General features: G+C 34.8%; 4 protein-coding genes across 4 annotated transcripts; 2 read left to right on the forward strand and 2 right to left on the reverse strand.

The window, feature by feature from the left end:
• The first annotated feature begins 88 nt into the window (after positions 1-88).
• On the forward strand, positions 89-7,241 carry LOC132908148 (arrestin domain-containing protein 2). The gene is made up of 6 exons (XM_060961842.1): positions 89-709; positions 1,672-1,796; positions 2,306-2,523; positions 4,839-4,985; positions 5,279-5,500; positions 6,215-7,241. Exons 1-6 carry the CDS (start codon positions 597-599, stop codon positions 6,404-6,406), a joined length of 1,017 nt encoding a protein of 338 aa, XP_060817825.1. The 5' UTR covers positions 89-596; the 3' UTR covers positions 6,407-7,241.
• LOC132908150 (UPF0235 protein C15orf40 homolog) lies at positions 6,986-8,428 on the reverse strand. Its single transcript, XM_060961845.1, has 4 exons — positions 8,151-8,428; positions 7,614-7,704; positions 7,407-7,534; positions 6,986-7,324 (listed from the first exon to the last, which is right to left on the reverse strand). The coding sequence occupies exons 1-4, from the start codon at positions 8,274-8,276 to the stop codon at positions 7,235-7,237; spliced, it is 435 nt and encodes a 144-aa protein (XP_060817828.1). The 5' UTR covers positions 8,277-8,428; the 3' UTR covers positions 6,986-7,234.
• LOC132908149 (coiled-coil domain-containing protein 124) lies at positions 7,981-10,101 on the forward strand. The gene is made up of 4 exons (XM_060961843.1): positions 7,981-8,121; positions 8,621-8,785; positions 8,894-9,162; positions 9,254-10,101. The coding sequence occupies exons 2-4, from the start codon at positions 8,627-8,629 to the stop codon at positions 9,450-9,452; spliced, it is 627 nt and encodes a 208-aa protein (XP_060817826.1). The 5' UTR covers positions 7,981-8,121; positions 8,621-8,626; the 3' UTR covers positions 9,453-10,101.
• Positions 9,537-17,478, reverse strand: LOC132908147 (uncharacterized). The gene is made up of 3 exons (XM_060961841.1): positions 14,258-17,478; positions 10,719-11,100; positions 9,537-10,276 (listed from the first exon to the last, which is right to left on the reverse strand). The coding sequence occupies exons 1-3, from the start codon at positions 16,192-16,194 to the stop codon at positions 10,151-10,153; spliced, it is 2,445 nt and encodes an 814-aa protein (XP_060817824.1). The 5' UTR covers positions 16,195-17,478; the 3' UTR covers positions 9,537-10,150.

Below are 17,478 nucleotides of genomic sequence, written 5' to 3' on the forward strand. Positions count from 1 at the left end.
TCTGTGTACGAGAAATTGGAGTTCTTCATTGGTTGGTGGAAGAAGGCAGGTAATTACGTTGGTTGGAGGTGGAAACAACGAAAGAGGTAGGGGAGCGAAAGTGAACACAGCTCCAAGAATGGGCAGGAAGAGATGGGCTCCTTGAGCCTGCGGCAGAAAGTTTGGCGGATAATAGCGTAGGAGCATCGTTATTAATGTTTTTATTGAGTCAAATGGGAAGTGTATGGATCTCCATGATGATCTACAGCTAAGTTAGCCATTGGAAAATCACGACAACAGAGTACGCGAAAAATGAAAGTATGGACGAACGCGATTGCTCGATCAAGAAAAGACTGACTGGCTGAGTGAGATTCCGCCGATTCCAGTGACGTTCCAAAGAGAGAAACGTAGTGTGTGCAAGGTTATGGGCGTGCTGCTGTTGCTGGTGCGATCCAGTGTATGCCAGTGATTCTCACTGACATGCCTACTTCGGCCTCCATTGGAAAAAATTTTGTGCTCGTGACAACTTTGTGCATAATCAGTTACCGCGAAGCCGTTCTGACGCGAGCGTCATCCGTCATCCTTGTCGATCCTTGAACAACGTGCTGCATAAGACCATGACTCGAAAACTCAGCAAGTTTTTAATACTTTTCGACAATACGAATCTTTTATATTTTCCCGGCCACTTTTTATCCGGTCGGGTACTTATCGAGTTGGATGATGAGGCCTAGTAAGTATGTATTTACTTACATACCACATATATGTATATATGTATATATAATCGCACGGAATCTCACATACAATCCATTTACGTGTTACTTATTTATATTTTTATGAAACTGTTTATAAAAAAGAATTCGGAGACAATTTAAATTATTAAAATATAATTGTCAACGAGATATTGATCAAGCTGACTAACTTTGAAGATTAATTTGAAATAAATTATTTCGAAATTAAAAGTTTTGTCTTAATATTTTTGACCTTTCTGAGATATCAGGGAGCGCATGGAAACATGTAGGTATATTACTTTAAATAATTATGTTTCGTCAGATTTACTTTAATCGTGACTAACTCGCGTAACATCTTCTATTGTAGCCACTGAAAACTTTCACAGTATAAATTACGATATATCCAATAGTTACGATAATTTATATGATCGACTAAACGAACCATTGAAAATTACATGTTCATTTTAATTAATGATCATTAATTTATTTGCAATATAAATAAAATATGTTTCGCGATATACACTTTTCACTTTCTTAGAAACAATTGTTGTATAAAACAATATTTTCGCATTAAAATACATGAATATAAGTATTGTCCTTTTACACAATTTCATGCAACGCTTCTTAGAATGTTAATTCAACATAACATCGTCAATAGTATCAAACTATTTTTTAGAAAGCGTAATGCATAGAATAGTTATATATACATATACAAAACAAATTTTATTTACTTTTAATCTATATCTTTTTATCCATTATTTATTATGCTCTACGTCTAGAATTCTATCTTTCTTGAAGGATTTATTAACCCAAATATTTTATAATAGTACTATTATAATCAAATTGAATTTGTTCGTTTTCAGTTTCGATATTAAATGTTGTAAGACTTGAAAGTAATTTATTGGATTTATTAAATTTATTTCATTGACGTAATAAGATTAATGACACTTTCGATGTATCGTAGCGTTTCAGGGTTACATTTTCATGTGATTGGCGAAGGAGTGGTGCGTGTACGCAGTCAACGTGCTGAGAGGGTTTACGACAAAGAAAACTATATAGATTTTCGTATGAGATTGCTGGGCGAGCCAGGTAATGAAAAGAAATTACATTACGGTACATTTAATGTAGCCGTTAAAATGAAACGGGCACAATGTGTTCGGATAATGAGCCTTAGATGATAAGCCTGTGACCTGGAACATCTTAATTGATAAATTAGCTTTACTCGAGTTTGCATAAATGTTTGCAATAATAGCCAGATTCTTTAATGACATTCGTCTTCTACTTAAAGATGGAAGATTTAAAATGGAATTTTTTATGACTTTTGACTTTTCTGATTATCGAATTTAAAGAGATCCCATATGATGATAAAGGATTTGTCAGAAGCACTTGCATGTTTTCACTAAGTAATTGTAAAAACATGGTATGTGGAACTTAACATTTTAATGGATTTGCTAGGTGTAGCGTTAATGATGTATCTTTGAAAGCCGTCAAATTCTTCTCTTTACAAGCGGCACACCTGCAAGCCATGCGGCGCATATTGATGTAAAAACTGTTCCTTTTCGTTCTCTGTTGCTCATGCGTACGATACTGGAATCCAGGAGAGGGACCATCGCTGCTATCGCCGGGGATTCACAGCTTTCCATTCAAATTAGGTCTGCCCCTGGGCCTGCCGTCTACTTTCCTGGGGAAACATGGCTGGGTACAATACTATTGCAAAGCTGCACTTCGGGAGCCCGGAGGTCTGACGCACAAGAATCAGCAAGTCTTCATCGTAATGAACCCAATCGATTTAAATTTAGAACCGCCGATTCTAGCAGTAAGTCTCTGTACATATCTATCTATTTTACCTATTTATTTCTGTTTTTTATCTTTGCATTATATATGCCGATGATTTAGTATCGCATGGATATTTCCTTTGTTAGAAGGCGATAGAATTTGGCTAAAAAGATGGCCAGGGATGACTAGGGTAACGTCTACACTCGTCGTTAACGATGATCATATTTGCGTTTCGGACGAAACAATGTTCTATATAAAAAGCATAAATTTTATACTATAATGGATGTTTGTCCTTTATTGTTGCTGCTAATCTATAAAATACAAAAGTTATCATTTTGCTATCGTGTCTCTAGATTGAAATATGTACGATAAAATGAATATTGTTTTATTGGAAATATTAAAATATATTATAATAAAATACGAACATCGAGATAGTGATAATCCTTATAAGATAGTCCTATATTCAAATTTATGCTGGCTATGTTTGCACGTAAATGAACCATGATTCATATGTTCCATTACTTTATAGCCAGGACGATCGTGCTTGTTTTGAACATCATTTTTCAGCTTACGCTTTCTACCCGAAGCGTGCGATTAGACGAACCCCGATACGCGCATCCTAAATCGTGAAACATCTCTGGTCGGTTAATTTTATTGCGATTGCGATCACATTGAACGTCGTATTGCACATCTAACGATTTAATTTGCAATTTTGCTGCACGCAATACACCCGTCTGATTTCTAATTACCATTTAAAACAACGGCCTTAACGAATTACATATAAAAAGAATAACGTTTCGCAGGACAAGCTTGTTTAAAGTTTAGGATAATTGTGCAGTAAGAAGATGTAATATGACCTGTGCGATGAGTTATCATATATTCCACAACTAATTTTTTAAAAAGTTTAAAAAAAACATTTTTTGAAAAAATGTAATAAAAATTAGAATATGAATGTTGCAAAATCTTGGTCCATTCTAGTAAAACTTTACACGTGTAAATTTCAAGTAATTCTGTAAAATATTTTATGTTTCATTAGTTTCCCCTTAAACAGCAAAAATTAATACCCTAGTAGATTGTAATTATATGTAATTAGTAATAGATTGTATGTATGCCATATGATTATCCGTAGTATTCATATGATCACAACGAGCCAAGTATCGTTCGGGCATTTAACAAGCAATAAAATAATATAAAACCGTATCGTCCTTATCGCTCGAATCATCGTCGAAATTATGCCGGTATTAATGCAATAACACAAAAATTAGTCACGGTTGGATTGAAATAGTGCCCTAAGATTTCAAACGACTTCGTACGTTTCACGAATCGTTTAACGACAAAATCCAGCACAGAATCGTTGGTTCTCGTTAAAACGAAAAAATTTTTCACGCATGCTTTCCTTGTCATGCATGTTATTGAGAGAATTCTTCGAGAATTTTAACGTAACCGAGTTTTGAATAATGGTCACCAGCCTGCGTAGAAAGCGATCGGGATTTTTGTCATTATGCTGCATTTTTTTACTTCCAATACCAAATTTTCAATCGTTGCAGTTATTTCTGCTTCATGAAAGAAAATTAATTTCATGGATAATATTTCTTGTCTTATTTTACACCAATATTTTTTTTATTATATCTTCATTCTTTATTTTATTACTTTACTTGATTTATTTTCTAGTCTTCTAATTTTTACATTTTGTTTTTATCCCACCACATTTTTATCTAGCATTCCTCGTTTTTTTATTTCATTTCGTTTCTTGATTTTCCCAAACGGTTCAAGTTTATACTGATGATTTCCTTGAATTTGTTTGCAAATTACAACATAGTTTTTTTGGAATCGTTTCCGCAATATGTCAAAGAATCAGCATTTACATTTACTCCGTCAGACACACATTCCTCCGTGTGTTTTGTGGAAAGTTGATTGTTTATGAGGCCAAAGAAACACATTCACATCATACCAGATTAACATGTAACGTAAGATAATTCTTACGTAGGCATGTGGCATTCAGCTTCGAACGCGACCGCATTGTCGATTCAACTGTATAGATACATTCATTGCACACGTCTTGCATTGCATAATCGAGAACTCTCCAAGTGATAACTGAAAGTATTGATCTCGTATTTGATGAAGAAATTGATGAAATTTGAAGATCCAAGTATTATAAAAGAACGCGATACATATTACTTCGTTAGAAAATGTCGGAGATAATGGTAGTAGTATAGTTTCGTAATATATAGGATCTTTAGATATCCAAATATAGAAATTATATCATAAAACCAAATCCCATAAGAACTTAGAGTTAAATAATAATAAAGAATTAAATAATTTATATGATTTGTCAAAATGTATACTTGTCAATAGCAACCAGCAAGGCAAGAAATCGAGCAGCGAGTCGGAGTTTCCTGTGTCTCTGGAGGCCCTGTATTTTGCAGGGTAAGTCTCGACAGAGGTGGATATGTACCCGGTGAAACTATTGGCATCTCAGCGACTGTCAGCAATCGGAGCAAAGTATGTATCATATTTCGATTCAATGACTATCCAATGAATTTCTATCGAGGGAATAAGGTCAGCACAATATGATGCTATCACATACTATTCCAATCTATAAACGTTTCCTTGATTTACAGTTAACGTGAAGCAAGTATTTTAATTGAAAAAAAAAAAAAAAAAAAAGTAAACATCTAACTCTAATTACAAGACTTTTGCATAAAATTTCACACTATTATCATAACAACGAAATCGATACAAATAATGCAAGACCCACATTTAAGTGTACACAGAGAATTGAAATGATTCAACAGGTGACGATGAAATCGACTAAAGCATCCTTGACCGAAACAATCCAATACCTTTGTCGTGGTAAAGTACTCGCGAGTGAGACGCGAGAATTGGCTAGCGTTTCCAGGGGTAAAATCCGTCCTGGAGAAGGCGAGGAGTGGTTGAACGAACAAATGTACGTTCCCCCGTTACCACCCACCAATCTACGGGGTTGTCACCTTATCAACGTACTTTATCACGTCTACGTGAGTATAAATGCCATTTCAACTGCTATTACGATAATTACAATTACATGCAGCATGATAGAAGTATCATACTTTCTCTTTACCCTAACGTGTTTTTTCCACAAAGCTAACATGTCTGTGACCATTTATGGAAAGCAGCGACTTTCTTCTGTACGGTTCTTCTTTCTCCTTTTTCTTCTTTTATGAAAATACCACTTCTTTTTATGAATCACTTATCTTTTATTACAATCACAATTTTTATTGGGATTAATTTGCGACGTTAATAAAATTTTACGAACAAAGCAATAATTTTCATGATAAAATATTGCAAGAATATCGTAAGAACATCGTACTATCAATCTTTTAAAATTTCTGATTTTGTGGAGTTAGTCAATTTTCTCGAGATCTGTGTTACTCGATTCTTTGTCTATCGGTTTTTTATCCCAAATACATACTATCTAAAACATTAATAAAATATTCTTCTACAAACATGCACAGCCGTATATACGACATGCATATACAGGAATACATATGTATTCCTCCGGGAATAATCGACAACGTTTTAGAAACTATATATTATAAGAGAAATCTTTAAACAAAGATAAACATCTTAGATCGTACAGAATATATGATTGAGATTCCATTTTTATACTATTATTTCATTGGATAAAATTATTTATGTTTTTATTATAATGTCTTATAACATGCACAAAAGAATGTTTCACTTTGTTACAGTTTGTAATAAGTCCAAAAAGCTTGGACAAAGAAATAAAACTACAAATACCAATCGTTTTAGCCACTTATCCTTTGAGACAGGAAGGTGCTCCAGCAGGAACTGCACCGTCGAAAAGAGGGGCACATTATCCATCAACGTTGCCGATATTTCGACCATGGTTGGACGATAAAGCTTTTGAGATACAAGAGTGAAGGTTTAATTCATATTCATCGGTGATCATAATATATAAAAAAATCTTGAAAGAATTTATATAGAATATATTCGCGACAGTGATACTAAAAATTGAAAAAAAATTCTTTGAATCTTGGAAAAAGTTAATACGCTTATAGCGATACTCAAATTAAACTTAACTAAAAGTGCTTACGAATGGCAAATAAATACGTTATTTTTACATTTCATCTTGAAATATTCGTTTAATTAAATTTAGGAAGTATATAAAGAACAGAACTTCTTTTACAATTTAAAAATTTTAGATTTAAAAATGTGATTTATATCATTTTTGTTGATATCTTGTAAATGTCTATAATGAGTTACATACAAAATATTGTTTACAATATTTTAAATATGTTGGAATATATTAATATTTTAGATATTTAAAAAAATATTGTAAATAATATTTTTAACAAAAAAGTAAATGTACGTTAAAAATCGATGTTTATACATCGATTTTACATACATACATTATACATGACATACTATATATATATATATATGTATATACGTATGTATATATATATACTGAAATCTTAAATGCATCAGCAAAACAAAACTTGAATTTCGTGATTATATATTTAATTTCTGAAAGTTATTAATGAACTACTTCTATGACGTAATAATTGTATAGTTACTTTTTTATTGTATAGATTAATTGAACATATTATATTGACGTGATTGCCATATTTATGTATAGTAAATATGACTTATCAAAATGAAAGGAGTGTAACATTATATGTATACATTAAAAAAGTAGTTGTTCTAACAAAAGATAGAAATGCGTTAATAATTAATTGTTACTATTTTCATGTTCCTATTTCTCCCTTTAATTTTTCTAAGACCTTTTCCACTGTGGTTCCAGATACTATTATCACCTTGTGTCGACTTTTTGAACCCTATAAAAGATGAGAATATAAATTTAAAAAAAAAAAGAAAGAAAAAAAATAGAGAGGCTTAATTAATAGATATTAAACTAACTCTATCTAACGATACGTCAGATTTTCTCATTCCCAATATGGAGGCTAGGTATTTTACGAGTTCTGTATTTGCTTCACCTTCAACCGGAGGTGCGGATATTGCGACGCCCACTGCATCCTCAGAAATATCTACAAAGCAATTTACACCTTCACATGTATCTAATATCCTATTTTAAATTTTACTTTAAATATTGCAACATATTATCACCTGTTATATTATTATGTTTTGCGCCAGGTTTTGCTTGTATTTTTATAGTAACATTTCCATTTTTATCTAAACTTATGGGTCCCTTAGATTCCTAGCAAAATTTATCTATCCGTTATGAATATGAACAAAGAGTATCGAACAATCAAACAATATAATTTTAAATTTTAAGTAGATGATTACCTAAAATGCTACGTAAAATATGATTGCGATCTTAATCACATATTGTATATTACATATAATGGTACTGAATTAATATATATAGCGTCTCTACATACACACGTATCTTATTTTCTTTTTTATTTAAATAAAATATTCGAAAGAATTGGTATTTTTTTAGAGAATATCTAGTGAATTGCGAATGTAATGTTGCCATTCATGAATTCGCAAGCGACACCTAGTAGTACTAAATATAAGTTGGAGGTGTATAACAGAAAATGTCATGTTATTTTCTTAATAGGTGATCAAATCTCGATCACACATTACATTTTAATTCTTGTAACCGGAGTTGGTAAGTTAAGATTTTTATTATTCACTGACCTCGTTAACTGTAGCTTTTTTACTTTTTCCAACTTTCTTTGATCCCTGTTTCGACATTTCGCGAGTATTCGTATAATATTGCAAAAGTTTCCTTCGTAGACACGCACTTCCAGAGTAACACGTCATTTATGATTTAAAAATCACTCGAACCATATTTTAGATTTAGGTGGCTATAGTTAAAGATGATGCCGATGATTCTTTAACCTCTTTATATCTTTAGCTGAGCGATACATCTACGCACGTGTAGCGGTACTGCCAACTAAACCATAGTGAGATACACTATGTTACCGCGAATTATTAAGCCGATTTAATTTTGCCGGTTTTTGTTTGTGATAATATTCACAAATATTACGAATTACATAATAATTTCGCAGTGAAATAAATACGAATTTATTTCGCAGTGAAATAAATACGAAAGCTTACTTTCAGCGAATTTTCAAATCATGTTGTAATTACGATAAAATTTACAGGTCAATATGCCCAAAAAATTTGTCGGTGAAAATAGCAAAGCCGTCGCTGCCCGTGCCAGAAAGGCAGCAGCAAAAGAGGCTGAAAATACAAAGAAAGCTCTTGAAGCGGAAGAAAAAGCTTGGCAAGATGACGATAAACAGTTATTGAAAAAGAAACAAAAACAGGTATCTAAATAATACTTATTAAATTTTATTAGTTATACAATATTTATGTACTTAATAACTTTGCTCCCTATAATTTATCTCTTTAATATATTGTAAATTATTTCATAGGAAGAATCTGAAAGGAAACGTCAACAGCAATTAGAAAAGAAAGCAGAAGTGAAAGCTCTACTAGAAAAGGAAATGGCAAATATAAAAGTGGGTGGCAAACAGCCCGCGTCTAAAGTAACTAGAGCAGAAATAGTAGCTGTAACGGAAAAGCGAAATCAAGCAGCAATTAAAAAGAAGGAAGAAGAAAAACCAATCGAAGAAAATTTGAATAGGTTGACGATAGAAGGTGAAACTGCTCATAGTATAGATGAGGCGTTATCTGTTTTAAGGTAAGACCAGTTATTATATTGACATTTTAAATGAAAGCAATTATTTCATATTATATATATTGAAAGTACATTGTTATTATTTGTTATACAGTACAAAAGAAGCTGAGGTTGATCGTCATCCAGAAAAACGTGTAAAAGCCGCGTATGCTAGTTTTGAAGAAAGAACGATGCCTATTGTTAAAGAGCAAAACCCTACTCTGAGGTTAAGTCAATTAAAACAAATATTAAAAAAGGAATGGATGAAATCTCCAGAAAACCCACTCAATCAAAAATTACTCTTAAACCGTTGATACTATACGGTAATCAAACGAAATGTAAACACGCATATGACTGATTAGACGATTCAGAGGAACATGTGGAATCAGACTCATAAATGTAATCATGAACGGAATCAAATATCTGTACACAATTTTATTGTAAACGAATAAGTTATACTCCCGTAGAATACATAAAATAACGCTGTATAAATCATCTTTGGTACAATTTATACGCTATTATATAGCCTCCACATTGCATTTTATAATTTCATTTACAAATAGACCGTTAAATTGATAAATTCAAAGAAAACAACTTAACAATCGTGTACATGTTTTGGCACAGTTACTCTGTAGACTTATACAACTTTACAAACATGAGTATCCTATTGGTTTCTCTTTCGGCTATACGGCACTAGACGAAAGTTCATAAAAAAATAATTATACAGAAAATTGGTTACTTCATTTCAATCGTATAAAATAGCATTCTATACAAACGAATTGTTACCAGCGTAAAATCTAAATTATGTACAATAGATCTTAATCTTTGTTTCGGTGTTTTTGCCGCGGCAAATTAAGCATAAGGCACTAGAATTTCTTGTTGTTCTCTCTGTTTCATGTACAATGAGTGAAATACCCGTACAAAGAACTTGATATTTAAATATAATATTATTATATAATTACTTGGTCCACAAATAGTCCTTTTTACAAAGACATTTTTGCCTATTTTACTGCTACCGTTTCCTGTTTTTCCACAAATCTATGAAACAATGTATCATGTGATTAACTTGCTTTGGGCAATCAGTCATGGGAGTATGGCCAGCAGTTGGAATCGCTTCGAGAAAGGCTTTCATCATGGTCTAAAACATGAAACATAAGAATACAATTGATACTGAAAATGAAATGAAAATTATTTTCAAATTACCTAGATATTTTCTGAGAAAATTAAGAATTTGAAATATCTGCAGTTGAAAGTAAATTAGAATTATATTTCAATGTTAATAAAACTACTGAAGGAAAAAATGTTTAGTGTGAATGATAATAGCAAATATTTTCACCATGCTCCATAATCATAAAAGAATCACATAAAGTATTACGTATTATCTAAAGTAATATGAATATATGCATAAGTAAGAATTTTTTTAACTATTTTAAACTTACAAATTCATTAAAAGGATCTTCCAATATTTGATACAAGCCATTTGCTTACCTACGTATAAAATTTCATAAGAATTTACGCGTAATATATTTACATGATTCTTAGAATCTATCTGAGAAGAAGCTTGAGAAAGAGCAACATACCCTCTCCATTTGACATTCCTGCACGAGTGATACTTTGTTGTCCCTTAAACCATGTATGAGAAGCGTCGGCGTGCATATCCTTCTATGGAACACGTAGTCTCCTTCCGGCCAGACCATGCCGTCCAAAACGTATTTCATGTGCGAAGGCCATTGTTCTGGTGGCTCAGGGCCACAGTAAGGGTGTTGACGGCCCCTCGCGGAATATAATATATCTCTATGAAGGCCGCACATTAAAAACGGTGTCAGGATTGCTCTGAGGCAGCAGTGGCCGGCGCTTTCGGTACTGGGTGCTGCTAAAGCTGTCGGACCACCTCCGGATATCAGGACTAGCTGATGGATACTACTGTCATATTTGCAAGCCAAGGCAGCTGCAAAACTGCATCTGCAATCAATAGAAAATGACACACTCGTTTTATCATTGCACGTGTGCAATATTTTCTTTGGTTTGAACTCCTATTAATCGAATTTCCTTGAAACTAAAGTTTGAAACTTGCTATTTGAAGTTGAATCTTCTATAGATATTTAAAATGAGGTTACTAGCAATGATGACAATATATGTATCAAGATCGATAAAGTCTCATAAAATGAAAAGAAAAAAATAAAAGAGAAAACCAACATGATATATTAGTTGCTTGTTTCATCCAGATGGGACAGGACTTGAATTCTACCGAATGTCTTTGTGTGGTTAATACCTTTTCGAAAGTCTCATTAACGTAATGTTCCCTCCTAACATAATTCATACCGCGTGGACGCAACGCGTTTATTGCTGTCTTAACTCATTGCCGTAATCTGTGTAGGATACAAATGTTAATTTTTCTAACTAAATCGGCGAACGGGTATTGAACCGTACTTGGTTCGTAGATATAGCCAGCGGCCTACATGTCATGTTGCAATGTCGTGTGAAGGATTAATACAACTTGCCTCTTTATTACGGCATCGTTTCGTGTAGGTCGTGATTGCCAGTCGAGTGATCGTATTCATTAGCAATTTACATAATAAAAAAATTGAGAAATTCTCGTAGGATATCGTCAAACCGATTAGGAAGCCATGTTTTTTTTCTTATATACTTTAATAACCGCACTCATGAAGCAACGTATAACTATAACACACATAGTAATGATAAGTACTCCGATTAAAGCAATGCTTTCCACTTATCCACATATCAGGGGAATATCATTAAAAAAGACGTGATGAACAAAATCATTTACACGCTCTCCTAATACAAGTCGACATGCACGATGCGTTTTGCGTAAATCCATGAACCATTTTGCAAATATGCGAATAACGCGCAGATACAATTTACACGATATACCCACTCTTGTATATATTACAACCCTTCTCCTCTTCTTTCACTCTCTCTCTCTCTCTCTCTCTCTCTTCCTTTCTTTCTCCTTAGTCGGGGCCGAAGCGTGGATGACAATCCTCTAGCTTCAAAAACGAATCGATACGGATCATGATGTGTGCAACAATGACCTTGCAATCGGTCTTTGCAATCCGAATGATATTGTACCACTTTGACTAATCAAATATTTTGACACACGTTAGTGTTAATTCGAGCGTTATCGTTAAACGAAAGCTTGTTGGATAAGATTGAAATTAATTAGCGTACTACAGCGTTAAAAATTATCCTTGCGATACACAGATAAAGCTTAACTGAATTTCTAATTTGTTGCATGCTAGCATGGATTAACACATTCCGCACAAGATGAAAATAACGAGTCTTTGTATATGTTCTACTTTAGTAGAAAGGTACAGGAATTGATTTATGTTTGCAAACAAGATAAAGGGTTTACACCTGTTACGTATGCAGATTAAACACGTATAATGATACATAATATTATTAGTACGGTCCACGTTTCATGGCACATGTATCATAAATTAATCTACGCACGCAACATTGTATGTAGTTACCAGTAACTTTCCATCACTGAAAAATGTACTTGTGCATTACAAAAATACAAGATTAGTAGTAAGGCGAAGAGCTTGCTTTATACTATCCTTGGTCTAATTACGTCCCAATGTATATGCGCTTAATCGATGCAAACACAAGCGTTTGATACAATTTCACGAATAGATAAGAATAAAATTTGCATAGAAACGGTCGTGTTAATCTTTAGTAATAATTTAATCTATATACTATATACGCTCCTTTCAACGAGCACATGAAATTAAAAGATATATTTATCAATGCTATATATTAATTTGATAGATTTAAAGGAAATAAAAAATGTATACTTTCTCATAAAGAGAAAAGGTCGGATTTCCTGAACAAGTGGAAAATAGTTCTATGAACCTAATCATTTCATTATTATTTTCTATCTATAAATACATCAAACGTATCGTCGATTAATAATAAAAAACAGAGAGAAAGTTAGTAATCGAAAAATACAATCCTAATCCTTCGACATCCTTAGCGAGTTATTTAATCCAAAGCAAAAACATGCGCATTTTACACCTAATGGAATTTCACTTTTCGCTTCGTATTTCTATCTCTCTCATTAGCTTAATTATGTATATTGTATATACATTCCCGGTATATTGTATATACATATATTGTATATACATGTATATTCATTGTATATACATACAATTTTCCCGGAAGAAGGTCGAACAGTTAGGAAAAGCGTTTAAATATTACGATATGGAGGAACAGGACAAGAACTAGCTAGAACGTGCATTCACAACGGGCATAAAAATGAATCGATCATCTCGACGAATCTGAAAAACTCGAGACATGCGGATTAAATATGCCATTCAGGTTCGCCCATTAGCCATTTCGTCGGTTAAACGCGTACAGTTGACTAGATTGCTTGGACGCGCAATGATACAAACGTCAAGGAATTTGTAATCATTAGATATCCGATAAGACACTGTCTCGAGTGTACCCAGCGATTACCAGATGCTTTTACATAGTTAAAGATAAGTTACGCGATTACAACCAAGTTATTATTATAAAATTATTTAATAGTAATGAATAGAGTACAAATGTTTATGCAAATTCAGATTTTTATAAATACAACTAAGGGGATCGAACCTAACACGCTACCATAGAGTAGAACGTCCATCACCACAGATCCTACGGTTTGTTTTTTGTGACTAATTGAAATTACCTGAACGTGTTGTGAAATTGAGGAATGTAAAATTGGGAAAAGATTCTAACAAAGCATCAGATAATCTACCGAGTGATAACGTGAATATAAAATCTTCTAACTATTGTAATAAAATCAAGTAACGCTAAATGAAAAATTAATCGGCAACATTTTAGTTAAGCACTATAAATTTTTGTTATCAAAGTGATAATTGTAAAGCGATTGCTATTTAAAGATGTATTAAAGGCGCTATCGATGATTTCGACCGTGAAATGATCTCATTCGTAACACGCGAATGCACGCGACAATTGTCTGCTATTCAAGGATGTGTGTGAAATTTCACTGTATACCGATTGAGAACGTTATTTGACTGATAGTTTCAATTTAATGAAATTTAAAGTTGAACGATAAAATCTGAAAATAAAAAGGAAATAAAAGAGAAATAATTACCCATAATTATGCGCTACCAGGACACATTTCTGACCAGGCTTGAAAGCGTAGTGACACAGTATAGTATCTAAATCCTTGAGTAGCTTGCTAAAATGGTAATCTCTAGACCGTCCAGGTGCCGAGCTCATTCCGTGTCCCAGCATATCCGGCGCGATACAAGGATAACCCAAAGCGGAGAAATATCGAAGCTGGTGTTCGAAGATCTCCGCTGACGATCCGAAACCATGAAGAAACACGATCATTGGCTTCCGATTTTTTCGAAACGTAACTAAATCTCGAGGATTTTCCTTATAATCGATCGAGATGGCATTTTCCTCGATGTTGGGCCACGTCTTTCTGTAATCCTCGAGTTCGATGGACGCAGCGGCGGCTTCCTTCTTCATCTCGAACGTGCCCATTTTTTCGTTCCAACTGCTCTTTCCCAAAGAACACCGATCAGAATCGTAGTCGTGCGGGTTCGTGGTGAACTTTTCTCGCAGATTAGCAATCGCGTTACCCTTTTTGGCCCTGAAGGACGACTCGTTGCCATTGTCCTTGAATTCCAGCCGCAGTTTCTCGAAACTGGGCTCGTTAACAGTTTCCTCTAGCTCCTTCAGATCCACCGCGGGTACGCCACTCTCGAGATTATCCGTCGAGATATCGATTCCTCGAGCGGTTTGAACGCTCGAATCCTGCGGCTCGCTCCTTTCCGCATCATTCTTCCCGGTGACCTCCGATCTCTCGGTGCTTCGATCGTTGCTCAGCTGCTCGCCACTTCTCGGAAACACCATCTCCTCGTCCATTCTCTTTGTCGGCTGGCCCTGAGCATCGTTCTCCTGGCCACCTGTGCTCAAGTCTTCCCAACTGTTCCTCAAAGCCGTTCTACCGAGCTTCTCGTCGATGATCTTCAACAAGGATTGCTCCAGGCTCGGCTCCTGATCCGGTTGGAACTCGATCGTTTCAACGCTGTTTATCCCGGAATCAATACAATCCAGTTGCTCCAGAGTAACTTCCGTGTCAATCGATCGTCCTAGGTAGAAATCCAACGAGTCGGGATCGTTCGTCGAGCCAATGAAGCCGCGATTTACATAGCCCTCGTTGCTGTCGCTTTCACGTCGCTCCGATTCTTTTTCGTTCTTTTCGATCCTTTCCGGATGAAACGAGAAGCTGATGTCGTTGAACGATTCCTCGGTGTCGTAGGATTCCTCGTTTGCTGCTTTCCTTTTGTTCAACTTCTCTTTATCGTGACTCGATCGTCGTGACGTCGAACAATCGTTTTTCTTTTTAGAGCTTCTTACATCCTTGATAAGAGTGTCCTTCGTGCCTGCGACGTACTTCACCGTGTCGTCCAATATCTCTTCGAGGAGCACGTTGATGTACTTCTCTAGATCCTTCACGATTCTACTTTTGATCGTTTGCTCGTCCACCTGTTGATCGGTTGTATCAGAGGTAACTTGGTCGATTACCTTCATCCTGCCGATACTCTTATCCTCTATTTTAGCTGGTTCGTTTTCGGCTTCAGAAACTTGAAATTTCTGCAAATTTACCGACACCCTATGTTCGAGTTCCTCGATTGCGCGTTCGTTTTCCTCCGCTTCGCAGAGGCTCGTCCTAATCCTGTTCAATTCGGCGGAGATGATTTGTTCTTCGGCAGTACTTACTCGTTTCGATTGCCGAAAAGAGCATCTGCAGTTACTGGGTGAGTGAGGTCTTCTGGACCAACGAGTGAAGAAATTGTCAGCGATGGATTCAGGCCTCTCGTTCGTGTTGTCGTAATACCAGCCACTTTTCAAGGTTGGCTTCAGAATCCTTAAGGTTCGCCGTGATTCGACGATAAAGAAGTCGCAGTCGGGAAGTTCCACTTTACCTGGACCCACTCGATTTCTGTTTCTCCAATATTCGAAGAACTTTGTGTACCAAGGAGTTACCGATACTGTATCTTCTCCCTCTGTAGCCATGTTTTCAACGAAAATTCACTACTTTTTGCGATCATAAAGATTGCTTGAATATTTTACAACAATGAGATGTTATAAAATTCTTTTTCACGCAATGTTTAGGAACTGTTATAACGTTATAAATTGACTAATGTTCGTTAATAGTCGAGAAATTTACTAAGGATCTTCTTGTTCCCGGAATCGAGTTCCGATGTTAGCCTTCTGGTTAACGCGTTGTAAACTCCTTGCTTTGCTGTTCGCAGTACAAATTTGCCGCCTCACAGTGCTGTTTTTCTTCTTTGTGAATAGAGGCGAGCTCTAATCGTTGAATATCACGATAACGAAGTCGCAATTCGCTACGATGTTAAGTATTCTTACTTTCCGTGACCCAAAATAGCAATTTACTCTATTTATGATTTTTTTCTAAAAATAATATAATCAAATTCTGTAACTCATAATTTCTCCAAAAATTCTTTAAAATTTTTCTCGTTTATAAATTTTCGTGTGATTCGGTGGATATTTCCAACATCACGATATAATTTATAGATGATATTTCCGTTTTTTCTTCTTTATAAAATGAGATTTTCATTAAACCAATAAGGCTCTGTCTTTTTACGCAATGTTAGTTTTCATGTAACGGTAAATCGCCAAAAATGTGGGATAATTGCGTATTTGATATGGGTATTTATAAGTATCTAATATTTATAAATATCCGTATACTACCTTTCTTCGATGCAATTTATGCCTATGCATCAGCGTGTACTCGTTTGAAACTGAATTCTTACTTATACAGTCCACAGGCTTTCTAAATCGGCTGTAAGTTCTGCGTCTTTCCTCGCCTGTCTCCGATATCCAGTTCCGTCGTTTTTTTATCCTTTTAAATATTCCTCTCGTGACTTGTTCGTCACTTCTAACGAATCTCTTCGATTTTTTCTCCTAGCTCGATCGTTCCATCGAGTTGCGTGCCCGTAGCCTTGCAACACTTTTCCTGCAATTTTTGCAACCGTTGCTCGATCAAATACGATTTCCCCACGAAAAACGAAAGTAACATTTCTCGCGGCTTCTTGTGTTAAACAGTTTACGGCTCGCTGATTTGCCGATGATCGTTCCAACGTGGAAACAGCTAATTGCTATATCTAGTGTTTCGACCTGTGAATAACAAGTTTAATTAGATGACCAATGACCAAGTACCATATTGATATTACTAATGCATATTGCATATCATACGATCTAATAGCGATATCAGAATTTTAATGAACGATTAAAACACCGATCGATAAGTAAGTGCAATTTGCAATTAAGGAAAGT

Source organism: Bombus pascuorum, chromosome 6 (genome assembly GCF_905332965.1).
Source record: "Bombus pascuorum chromosome 6, iyBomPasc1.1, whole genome shotgun sequence".
In the NCBI taxonomy this organism is placed as follows: Eukaryota; Metazoa; Arthropoda; class Insecta; order Hymenoptera; family Apidae; genus Bombus; species Bombus pascuorum.

What these genes read in the sequence shown, in the direction of transcription:
- LOC132908148 (XM_060961842.1), top strand. Translation starts at nt 597, where the DNA reads ATGACTCGAAAACTCAGCAAGTTTTTAATACTTTTCGACAATACGAAT. An exon ending in GAGTTGGATGATGAGGCCTA is followed by an intron (nt 710 to 1,671) that starts GTAAGTATGTAT and finishes GATGTATCGTAG; the next exon opens with CGTTTCAGGGTTACATTTTC. An exon ending in TAGAACCGCCGATTCTAGCA is followed by an intron (nt 2,524 to 4,838) that starts GTAAGTCTCTGT and finishes ACTTGTCAATAG; the next exon opens with CAACCAGCAAGGCAAGAAAT.
- LOC132908150 (XM_060961845.1), bottom strand. Translation starts at nt 8,276, where the DNA reads ATGACGTGTTACTCTGGAAGTGCGTGTCTACGAAGGAAACTTTTGCAA. An exon ending in AAAAAGCTACAGTTAACGAG is followed by an intron (nt 7,705 to 8,150) that starts GTCAGTGAATAA and finishes AAATTTTGCTAG; the next exon opens with GAATCTAAGGGACCCATAAG. An exon ending in CTGACGTATCGTTAGATAGA is followed by an intron (nt 7,325 to 7,406) that starts GTTAGTTTAATA and finishes CATCTTTTATAG; the next exon opens with GGTTCAAAAAGTCGACACAA.
- LOC132908149 (XM_060961843.1), top strand. Translation starts at nt 8,627, where the DNA reads ATGCCCAAAAAATTTGTCGGTGAAAATAGCAAAGCCGTCGCTGCCCGT. An exon ending in TGAAAAAGAAACAAAAACAG is followed by an intron (nt 8,786 to 8,893) that starts GTATCTAAATAA and finishes ATTATTTCATAG; the next exon opens with GAAGAATCTGAAAGGAAACG. An exon ending in GAGGCGTTATCTGTTTTAAG is followed by an intron (nt 9,163 to 9,253) that starts GTAAGACCAGTT and finishes TTTGTTATACAG; the next exon opens with TACAAAAGAAGCTGAGGTTG.
- LOC132908147 (XM_060961841.1), bottom strand. Translation starts at nt 16,194, where the DNA reads ATGGCTACAGAGGGAGAAGATACAGTATCGGTAACTCCTTGGTACACA. An exon ending in CTGGTAGCGCATAATTATGG is followed by an intron (nt 11,101 to 14,257) that starts GTAATTATTTCT and finishes TATTGATTGCAG; the next exon opens with ATGCAGTTTTGCAGCTGCCT. An exon ending in AGGAATGTCAAATGGAGAGG is followed by an intron (nt 10,277 to 10,718) that starts GTATGTTGCTCT and finishes TTCATGTTTTAG; the next exon opens with ACCATGATGAAAGCCTTTCT.